The sequence below is a fragment of the Oculina patagonica genome, chromosome 4 (genome assembly GCF_052425735.1).
Source record: "Oculina patagonica isolate OP01 chromosome 4, crgOcupat, whole genome shotgun sequence".
Classification (NCBI taxonomy): Eukaryota; Metazoa; Cnidaria; class Anthozoa; order Scleractinia; family Oculinidae; genus Oculina; species Oculina patagonica.
This window is the reverse complement of record NC_135761.1, coordinates 29,172,151-29,184,047: the sequence shown is the minus strand read 5'-3', so window position 1 is coordinate 29,184,047 and position 11,897 is coordinate 29,172,151. Positions and strand designations below refer to the sequence as shown.

The following is an 11,897-nucleotide window of genomic DNA, read 5'->3' as shown; positions in this document are numbered from 1 at the left end:
ACGGTAGCGACATATTGCTTGCCGATTTTTTCCGTGCTCTTTATTTGTTCCTTTATGTTTGTTTTGTATTCGATCCACATTTCCTCAAGACGTTCGTCCGTTCCTGGGTTCTATTCTGTACTGCAGCGTGAAGATCACGTGACATGGTATCATGAACGACAACTTCACCTCGCTTTCTAAAAATTTCGCCTCTTCTTCCAACAGAAACTCTTTTGTCCAAGGTGTCACCGAGAATGAAGATGTACCGAGAAGCTCGAGGTTATTATAAACAAAATGGTAAGCTGAAAGTTTTATCGTATTTATGATTATCCACGATAACCGGCGGACGTTGTTCATGAGCATGGCGTGGCGACCAATTCACTTCGTACAGATCCTAAGTACATCAGCTTACACGCAAACTAAGCTTATTGTAAAAGCAAGTATTCGGGTGTTAAGTCTTACCGCCAATACCGTCGATGGTCACATATTTTGGTTTTAGGCTTTGGGTTAGGTATGCACCACCGAATTGTTGTCAAACGCAGTTTACGTTGAAAACGTTTCGTTCAATTGCAAACTTTCAGAATGTACTGTAAACCGCCCTAGAATATTGTCTAGTTACCGCTCGTTGATGAAGGAGGCACTTCACCACAGGCACTTCACCACAGTGTGTCCTAAGCACGAAAATTAGTTCTAATGCATCTGGTATAAGCTCAAGTTTTACTCCCATCAAAAGAAAGGCGCGTCGTACCGCAGTGTCGCATGCTGTTCTCAGAGATTCCAACCCTTTGTGAAGAAAAATAGGGAGTATTTTTAGCGCTGAAGGTGCGAGCCTCTAGGGGGGTCTGAGGGCATGTTCCACGGGGAAATTTTGCAAATTTATGTTCTCTCAAGTGACATTCCTGAGTTATTCTATAAGGTCTTTATTCTTTTCACAGACATTTTTTGTGCTTCTCTTTACTTTTGTTACACTCAGATCGCAAAAAGTGCTAAAAAATAGCAAGTTTTTCCTTGTTTTCTGAATTTCATGATAAATCGGGAGAATCTGATAGAAATCAGGAGAGCGAGAGCCGACGCATCAAATCGGGAGACTCCCGATCAAATCTGGAGGATTGGAATCTCAGTATATTTCTAGAAGAACAAGGATGGGGTCGGTACAAAACGTGGACCCCTTCATTTGGACCCTCTCATGGACCCCCTATTTTTTCTAGAGAAAGATGGGAACATGATTTAATTATTTAAAATAGTAGTGGTTCCATATTGTAAGTGAAGTGCTCCCCCATGTAGAGAGATGGTGGGGGCGAGATATGAAGATACCACGAATGTAATTTGTCGGTACAAAAGATTTATTGGTACCCCAGCGTTGTGCTTGAGATGATCATAATTTTACAAAAGAATTGCAGAGTTTACCGCCGTTTAAATTGATGTGCGACTTTGGAAATCAAAACACCTGCAGAAATGTTTCCAAGATTTGCGTCAATCGAAGTCTGAAGTTCTTTCAGTCAATCAGGGCTTAAAATAATGGCTGGTCAATGGACAATGTCCGGTCAAGATGACGATTTGTCCCGACAAAGTTTTGATTTGCCAGTCACGCACTTGGCTTTTAAAATGATAACTGATGATCAGAAAAAATCAATAACATTTTTGATACAAATTTTAAATTCGAACGACTATTGATTGACTTCTCGCTATCACATGATATCTTACATTAAGAAGCAATCTATTCACGAAGTTCTAACCAACAGTGAAGAAATAGCGGGTCTTTTTATACCATGCAAACAAAGACAATATAATGAAATTGCTATTTTCAATACTTTGACCGGTCAGAAACGACATGTGACCAAGGTAAAATCTGTTTGTCCGGTAAACATGACCAGCAACTGTCCGAAAATTATTTTGAGCCCTGCAATGTTTTTGCACGAGCGATCATGCCGACAGAAGACTACAGAAATTAAAGACTCTCTGTCGACCGGTATGCATTACACACCTCTCCCGAGGTTTTTTAACCTACCAAACCTCAATTTGTTGAGTTGTCGATTATTTCGCTCTCTAATCCTTTATAATCCAAGGCATCCATCGCGATTTTTCAACAGTTATTGCTTTTCATGAAAAGATTGATTATCATTCTTAACATTGAGGTGAATATGTCGTCGTAAATTGTTCGTCTGTTACAAAAATGTGAGAAGCTAAACAACGGTACGTGATGTGCTTTTAGCCATGCATGGCTGGTGCTAAGAATCGTACCGGAGGCTCTTCTGAAAAGGTTTATTCGAGAAAATCTGCCTAGAATTAATGGAGAAACAAAGAAGATGACCTCTGATACAGGCAACTGCTTCTCTTTGAGCTGAGTGACAATGAATCGCTGCTGAATTATTTCCATTTACACTGCCAGTAGATTCTTCCAATACTAAGTTACCGGTAGCTTTGAAGAGACTATTTGAAATTTATTTCGATGAAAACTGCTTTCTTTGCTGCATTTTTCACCTAGTAATGGCAAGCTTTCTGATTGAAAAAAAAATCGAACTGAAAACATTTGAGAATCTGTATGTGACCACTTATCAAAACAAACCCCTGTAGGGATTCCAAACCACAGTATGGAAATCACCAAGAAATGTTCATTGTTCTAGTTCTACATCTTAACAGTATTTTAAGAGCACTGTATATATGCTCTGTGTACGTGCTTCTGAAAGCAAATGAAAAGGAAATTTATTTTATGGGGTTGTTTTCAAATGACGCATATGGTGACAACCGCTGTGTCAGTGTTTAGAAATTGTGCTTGTTTGCCCTCGTTTGTTGACCAAAAGAACTTCACTTGAGCTTCAAACTTTATTTACTGTATTTGAGCTTTCAAATCGGGGGTGCGCTTATGTACGGGTGTGGCTTATGTACATGGAACTTTACGGTACTCTCATATCTTATTGTTGAAAGTGTTATTATACATCAATATTGAACACAAGCAGGCAAAATGTTCTTTTTCTACTAAACTCTCAATGTTATACTTCACAAGTACAGTATTTCACTTTGCTTTATGATTTGTCTTCTTTCTGTAGTACAACCTTGATAACCATGTAAACTGATGCTACAGTTAATAAAAAGTTTTACACCAGTGCATTAAACTTCTTGACATTAATTTTCCCTGATATCTTTTTGCAGCTCTGTGGATGCCTGTTGGTTACTTCTGAATGTCACCATAAGAGTGGATTGTTGCTCAACTGTCAAACCTCATTTGAACAAGTAAAGTAACATGTCCTTGCACTTTTAGGCAAGTATTTGTAACGAATATTCTTTTTAGGCATATGCATAAAGCAGAATTCTAAGATAGACAATGTCAGGCTTTTTCTTGCCTTGCATTAAGCTTGCATACAGCTGTACTGTATGTAGCTGCTTCTCATTGTTCAATGATTAAGGTTCAAAAGGATTCACATGGTGGACTTGGTTTCACTTTATCATTATAGGAAACATGTATGATTTTGGTACAGTACCGCTCAAATGTAAGTTGACAGTCTCGACTCGATCCTGGAGACTCGAAATGTTTGAGTTTCGAGTCTCGAGTATCGAGTCTCGAGGATCGAGAAACAAGCCGGTCTCGAATATTCATAACTCGAAAGGCTTTCAAGGAAACGATTTATTTCTCGAGGAAAGAACAAAAGCCGCTCGCACCTTATGTACAAGTGTATCGCGTCCAAATTCAGCGCATGAAATATAAACCTTCCCCGACATGTAACATTCGACAGTAGGATATATTCGCGCCGATCGTAATTCCGTTTACTTACTTAAAAGTACTGACACAAACTCGTCCTTGAAAGCCGTGATCGACGAATTAAATTTAGAAAAGGACGTGAAAAGAACTTGTAGTTCAAACTTGTGCTATCCCTTGTCAACCCGCCGTAAGTCAGCGTAAGTGCATATTTTCAACCACGAAGATATTTAAGTTATTGGTTTACAAGTTCATCCTGAGTTTTCGCAAATAAAACTACAAATTTAATTTCTTTCACAAAGTGTTCTGTAATTCAGCATCTGAAGCATTCGATGCGAAACAATTTAAATGTCACAAATCTTGTAAGCTGAGCCGTAGAATTGCACCGACAAAATCGCGCAAGCAAGTTTCAGCAACTTTCAGAAGCCTGAATTTCAGACGTCTCTTTCTGGTCGCTACTGAAATTCAGACAAAAGTTTTCGTAAATAAAACCGGTTCTTAAATTTGAGTTGTAAAAATTCTGTAGACGGCAAACGAAACATTCCACGTGAAAAACATCGAAGCCGTGAAGCCTTCCGTAAATAAATGGCAAGACAGACTCATGTCGCGCCATTGCGTCTAGCTTGAAATGAGCGTGTTTAATTTTTTGTGAATTTGGCATCAAATTCTGAAAAACCTAAATTCTTCTTGAATGAAACTTGTCTTCATTTATAACACAGATATCGGCGCTAATTATTATTACAGCTTTAGAGAAGTTATACAACTTTTTCTTTTTTTAAAACGGCGCAGTTATAAAAGTTGGCAAAATTTGCATATGTCAAAAGTAATTGGAAACCTTTCGAATAAACTCCAGCGTAAATAAATGTAACACAACGCCGCACGCAAGTATCCGATTTAGATTCTTTCATACACACGTAACTGCGTTTTTCAAAAGAAAACTAAATGACAGAGTGAACTTTAAGGTTAAATATTTGCATCCTAAATCATAACACAAAAAATCGTATGCGTGACATTGAACACGTGCTTCATGTTTGTCCTAAGATCGCCTGAACGCAGGTTGTATTTGTCCATGTTGATTCGGCGGGACCGCGCTAACTCCAACTCGGTTACTTCTGGTTCAATTTGCCCTCAATTCATTCACTATCGACGGTTTCGAGCTCCTATTTCGAACATTTTGGGACGGTTCGAAATATTAAACGACCAAGCGCGAGTTGTAACAGCAGAGATGAGTAGCCGGAACGCTGGCTTCGACCATAGTACAACACTCGAGAGTGCGGCCCGCTTGAGCAATTTTATTCTCGAGGAATCATTCAAGCGACAAGCTCATTATTTTTCTCGACTCGAGACTTGATCCTCGAGACTCGAGACTCGATCCTCGAGCCTCGAGACTTGAAACTCGAAATTTTCGAGTTTCGAGGATCGAGTCTCGAGGATCGAGTCTCGAGTCTCGAGGATCGAGGCTCGAGGGACTGTCAACTTACATTTGAGCGGTACTGTAAGAAGATATTTCATGCAGGTGTTGTAGTCAGATCTGAATATTTCATGAAAATTCTGATTAATTTGACTGGTCACCCAAGTGAGATATCCTTAACCCTATAGACTGAAAAATGGTCCAGAGAGTTACAAGATAAAACACTTTTATAAAGGGTACACTTTACAGTTCTATATACATTTTGTGATGGAAATTTTTTTTACAAATGATTGATGTCTATTTTCATGATAACCAATAATTATACATAATTTATGCAAATATGCAAATTTATATCATAATATTTGGGTTTTGACAAATTTTCTCTAGATTGTATACTTTATCAGCAAGGGTATTTTGTATGCTATTTATAATGCACAAAAGACCAAAAACCAACCCCTAACATCCTCGTTCATGGGAGGTGGGCAACGGTGGAGTAGGGGACTGCCTGTCAGGGTAAAGTAAAGTGACTTAGGTCGCGGGGCCGCTACGGTAGCTGTGAAGGCCTGACAGGAACCCTGAACAAGCTGGCAAATAGGGGCTATGGCAAGTCTGCAGGGGGCTAGTCACCCCCTCAGACTCAACATGTGACTACAGAAACTGAAAGAAAAAGGAGGCTTTATGCGTCCAATGCCCCGAAAAGGATCGATGTATGATGATGTATTAATCCAAAGATTTTTTCTCCAAACAAAATAATGGGACTTTCAGATATACACTGTACTCCATAGTTCTGAAATTTCCAAAAATGGTTAAAAAATGTTCTGAATCAGATTAGAAATGTTCACTTTACTAAAACAACATCTGTATTTTCCCTGTACAGGGCATAAAAGCATTGTTGTGCTGCACAAAAAGGATTCTGTTAGTCGTCTTATGCAAAATAGGAAGCTAATAAGCCTATCTTTGTTTCAACTTTGTCTGCCACTTTTGAAAACATTGATGCTCATAAAGGTGTACATCACACTTTGCACAGTAAAAACTAGTTTTGGTATGTTAAGATATCCTTGTGCATTTTTGGTGTAAGCATAAACTTGACAGCTCCTCTCTGGTGCATGGTTTTCTCTCAAAGTAAATAGTGGCCAAACAAAAGAATGACATTAATTAGGCAGGGGTCGCACTAGGCGAGACTTTGTTTGTTGAAAAAACAACAATTCTTGGGGCCGATCCGCACTAGCGACAAAGTTGTTTGTTGTTGCGAGCATGACGCGTCATGTAATATGACCGCGACAAAATCGTAGCAATTTGTGATCCGCATTTGCAATTCAAACATGTACGAACATGTACTGAAGTGAATGACAACTTCATGACAACATTCAGGATCAAGTTGCAAAACGAACGTGATAGCGTGACAGTGGCACTTTGCCTTACGTCGGGCCCGCTAGAGTTTCAACCATGGACAACCACCAATTCACGCAACTGATATCGATTATTCTGGCCTTCTTGCTCTTTAATATTTTTTCGTGGCATCACACACTCCAGTTTCAGATAGCATTACTCTTAAGCTGTGTAGATCAGATGAATCGACTACAGAACAGGGCCCTGCTGCTTAAAGAAAACGAAGATCGCGATCGACGGAGGAGAAGACGAATACTTCGCCGACGACATCCATACCACTGGGCTCTTCCTAGGCCTCAGAAATCGTGGTTTGAAATCCACTACAGAGACCCGAATGTTCCTGGAACATTTTTCCAAAGGCAACTTCGACTTGATAAGAGGACATTCGAGCTTTTGCTGAACGAGCTGAGACCACAACTAACAAGACAGGACACAAGAATGAGAAAATGCATATCCCCGGAGAAAATACTGGCAATAGGTCTTCACAGACTGGGACATGGAAGCTCTTACGTTGCTATAGGTCCTAATTTCAATGTCGGGAGATCTACAGTACTGGAAGCAGTGGAAGATGTTGTTGACGCTCTCTTAGAACTGAAGAATTTATATATCAAGTTTCCCGAAACCGAGGAACACATTATAGATGCAAGAGAAAGTTTCCAAGTGTGGTCTGCTTTGCCTAATGTTGTTGGTGCTATAGACGGGACCCACGTTAAGATAAAAACCCCAGTAGAAAATGGGCCCGATTACTTTAGTCGATACCAGGATCATGACATTGTTGTACAGGGAATAGTGGATGGAAATATGACGTTTCTTGACGTAGAAGCTGGTTATCCGGGTAGCATGCACGATGCACGAGTGTTGCGAAATAGCAATATTTTTACTCGGGCAGAAAACCGTGAGATTCTTACAGGGCCAACAGTTACAATTGGTGGGAGTGACATACGACCCTATTTAGTTGGAGACAGCGCCTACCCTCTATCAAACTGGCTGTTAAAACCCTTTCCTGAAAGGGCGAATGATCCCCACGAGATAGAATTTAACAAAGAACTCTCATCTGCCCGTGTCAAAGTGGAGTGTGCGTTCGGTTCAATCAAAAGCAGATGGCGAATACTGCACAAGCTTCTGGACAGCAAGATTAGCTTTGTCAGCAAGATAGTCATAGCATGTGTGGTACTTCATAATTTCTGTATTCGGGCCGGTGATTTCTGGGATGAGCCTCCTAGTGATGATGATGATGGGAGTGATGATGATAATGATGATGTAGTTGGGGATGGAGAACATGTCAGACAAATTCTAATGGACTATGTTAATCGATTGTAGAAGTAAGAATTTATCTGGCTAGTAGTGCTGATATACAGACACACAGACTAATGACGTTTCGTTTCTTAAGTCGATTTTTAATTGTATTATGTTTTAAAATGTCACATAAGTCTTACAGTATTGTGTTATAATATATCAAGAACCCCTTGCCAGTTAAAACATCTTCAGAAGGAAATCATACGATCTCATTTAAGACTGTTGCACTTGGTCAAAAAAACAAACAGAAAAAAATCAAACAAGTTTCATCATAATTATCCCACAAGAGTCCGTTTAAAGGCTCTTAACGTTTATCAGAACAAAACTTTAATGTCAGGCTGAGTGCACTTGTTATCTACTCATGATCACACGATCAATCCTTGTTTGGCATTTGCTTTGTCATACCAGCAAAAAGCTTCATAAATTCCCCCATGAACTGCACTTGTTGGGTTTGAGCGGCCTCCATTGAGGTCACGATACTCTGCATTGTATCAACCATTTTAGCTCCTCGATTTTCCAGGTTCTCCATGGTCTTCTCGAATTTCTTGGCCCTCTTGGTTTCCTCCTCTTCATTGAAACTGTCGTCGAGGGAAGGCTTAGGGGATCTTTTCAATTTTCTCTCTCTTCTTGTCTGCTTTGCAGCCTTTCCTTTCGCTTTTATGGCTTCATCGTCGCCGTCACCTTTTTCCTCGTCACGCTTCTCACTTTGCTGCTCTTGATCCTCTTGGGGCGGCGTGGGGCTTGGGTTTCCCGCCGAAACAACATGCTTAAATGTTACAGAGTCCTTTTTGCCAATAATCTCATTGATTTTGTCAAAATAAGGACAGTTCTTCCTATTACCTCCTGTCTGCTTTCTGTTCCAGTCGTTTACCTTTTTAAACTGTTCTTTGAAATAGCGGATTTTGCGCTGAATTTGGTTGACTGACCACGAGGACCGGAATCTGTTGTTTAAGCGCTCTAATATTTTTATCCAGTATCGTCGACTTTGAGCACTCTCTTGCTCGTTGTTATACTCTCCCCACAAGTCTATGAGGAAACACTCTTGTGGTTCGGTCCACTTGTCGTAGGACCTTCGGCTTCCTTCGCTTTCTTCTTCTTCGTTTACTGGCAACGGTGGTGAGTCAGATGAGCTCGAAGAATTGCCCATGCAGAAATCTGCAGTATTCTGCGTATTGTAGCCATACTGGACCTGACTAGATAAGGGATGGTACAATGGCTGAATAAAACGCCGATTTTCTTCTTCGAAACCTGCTCTGGTAGGGTAGAAATCTCCAGCATAAGGGAACGAAAAGCTGCCGTCTGCCATTTTGCATGGAATATAGGCGCGAAAACTTTACATTACCTTTTATTTAATGCTGCACTCCATTGCGTTTATTTGACATTTAGATCTTGTAATGTGGACAAAAGTTGTTATTTTAACTTGTTTTGTCGCTAATGGCGTGCCTCAGAGGCAAGCCGACGGAACCTTTGAAGTTTGCTCGCTGCAGCACAATCTTGACGCGTTACGAAATTGCGTCCGCACTGGCGATGTGACTTGTTTGACAAATTCTGTCAATCACCGCGACTTATAAAAACACACTTGTCGCTAGTGCGGATCAGCCCTTGGGAAACAAAAATTGCGGTTGTGTTTTTTTAAGATCTTCCAATATTTGAAAAGGGTCGCATCTGACCTGCAAAATAAAGCCCTCTGACAGATGACAAAACAAATCAGGTAGTAGGGCATCGGTATATGTACTTAGAACACAGTTGCTGAATTCCTGTGTTGCCTCATTTAGAGGTCTCGATTATCATATTGCAAAAATGGACCTTATCCCTGTTTTCCTCGCTTTGGGAGCATTTTTGAATTATCAAATGCAACTCCAACAGCAGGCTGTTGCCATATTGCTGATTGTGATGCGGTATAGGCAAGACTGTTTGCGGTTAATCCAGGCCATAAGGAGACGGAGACGTACGCTTAGGAATCGCCGCTTCCGAAATCGGCCTTGGTCTTGGACCCTTCCTCGTCCAGCAGAGTCGTGGTTTGAAATCCATTTTAATGACCGTACTATCCCAGGCGACTTCTTCAGGAGGCAGCTTCGAATGACAAGAGATGCTTTTCAGGCTTTATTAAGGATTCTGGGACATCGCATCTTAAGGTAGTAGAACTGCTATAAACATGTCCAATTTGAAAATTAATAACTCAAAAATTAAATCATTTTTCAAAACAAAAGTTACATAGGCTTATTAAACAAGACCTGGACATTCAGGAAAATGATATAGGAGGTGTCAATTTTCACACCTTAGGTGTGAATTCGCGGTTAAATCGCAGGCTCATAAAATTAAAGATTGCCGATTTACGGCTTTCCTTTAAAAGATACAGAGATAATTTCAACTGGAGCCGATTTATGATAGAAACGTTTAACTACCTACAAATACCCGGAGTATGCCAGCATTTACTTCTGGAGATAGAGCATTCTAGTTTTTTTATGTGTGCCTCAACTTTGAACAGCCATAATTTTGTGAAAAATGTCTGGGCCGCTCCGGGTATTCACACACAGTTTCCTCGACATTACACAAATAAACAGTGCAAATTTCACCGAGATCTGACAATTGTACACCTTTAAATTGCAAGTACCTTTCGAGGCGGTCTGTTACAGCGGCGAAATTAGCGAATGTAAGCAGCGAAATGTGCGTTCGACGCTCTGTTTTTTTCGATGCCATATTGAATTCTCAGAGGTAGACCGCTGTTCATTGTGTTTAAGGCCGCATTGTTACGATTGCTACACGAACAAGCACGAAAAAATATGTATTTTTCCGATTATTGTCGGAGAAAACATGGCGGCGTAAACAAATATGATACACATAGCAACGCCAAATTTCGCAATTGCGTTACGGAACTCATGCTGCGTCTTCTCTGGGCTCTGCGAGGGTCGGATATCAAGACAGCTTCTTTGTGAGCTTTAGAAGGCTTAAAAAGAGGCATAGATTTAGTCGATGCTTTCGAATTATATTTGAAGATGAAATACGAAAGAATTTTGCCGTCTTTTACTAAAATTTCGCTCGAACTGCGTAGATACGATCGCATGTTGTAAAGCCGATTCATGTAATATTGCTGTCAACGCGAGGTCATATCGACTCTGATGGCAGAGCGCTAATCATTAACATCGCAAAATGGCGCTTATAGCAACCAACTTTCGCCTTTTTTTTTCTCCACTTCTAAGCTAAAAGAAGCCCCCATCTCTTGTATTTGTGTTAACTTTATTAATATCTTTGAAAAGAGCGAGTTTTTAGGTATGGTTTATTTTTGACCTTATAGCAGTTCTAATACCTTAAGGCAGGACACCAGATTCAGACAATGTATTAAACCTGAAAAAGTTTTGGCCATAGGGCTTTATCGGTTGGCACATGGCACAAGCAAGGACCTAGTTTTAATGTAGCTAAATCGATGGTAATCGAGGCAGTACAAGATGTTGTCGAGTGTTAAACGAGCTTAAGGATGAATACATTCGCTTTCCAGAAACGCCAGCCGAGACGGCAGCTTGTATAGAAACATTTGAAAACCTCTCACTACTACCGAACATTGTCGGGGCAATTGATGGTACACACGTAAAAATTGCCGTGCCCAAAAACAGCGCAGTAGATTATTTCAGTCGTTTTCAGCAGCACGACTCTAGTATCCAAGCTGTGGCTGATGGAACACTTAAGTTCCTAGATGTATCTGCTGGTAACCCGGGCAGTATACACGACTCAAGAATGCTGCGCAATAGTACTCTGTATTACAGGGCTGAAGCTGGACATATTCTGACCATGCCAGTAGTAAATGTCAATGGCCACGATATTGGCCCATATTTAGTGGGTGATAGTGCCTACCCAATATCCCCATGGCTGCAAAAACCTTTTCCCGAGGCAACGAGAGACAGAAGAGAAATAAAGTTTAACAGAGAGCTTTCGAGCGCTAGGGTAAAAATAGAATGTGCTTTTGGCTGCCTAAAATCACGCTGGAGAATTCTGCAAAAGCGCCTGGATAGTGAAATCCTATTTTCAGTTAAGATAGCTATTGCATGTGCAGTCCTACACAACTTTTGCATTAGAATGGGTGATGGCTGGGAGGATAACGGGCCAGGAGATAATGACGACCATGATGAGAAT

The 11,897-nt window shown here is 40.5% G+C and overlaps 1 protein-coding gene across 1 annotated transcript; it reads left to right on the top strand.

The window, feature by feature from the left end:
- The first annotated feature begins 6,549 nt into the window (after positions 1 to 6,549).
- LOC144650124 (uncharacterized) lies at positions 6,550 to 7,800 on the top strand. Its single transcript, XM_078509784.1, has one exon. The coding sequence runs from the start codon at positions 6,654 to 6,656 to the stop codon at positions 7,791 to 7,793; it is 1,140 nt and encodes a 379-aa protein (XP_078365910.1). The 5' UTR covers positions 6,550 to 6,653; the 3' UTR covers positions 7,794 to 7,800.
- The last annotated feature ends 4,097 nt before the right edge of the window (positions 7,801 to 11,897 follow it).

What these genes read in the sequence shown, in the direction of transcription:
- LOC144650124 (XM_078509784.1), top strand. Translation starts at nt 6,654, where the DNA reads ATGAATCGACTACAGAACAGGGCCCTGCTGCTTAAAGAAAACGAAGAT.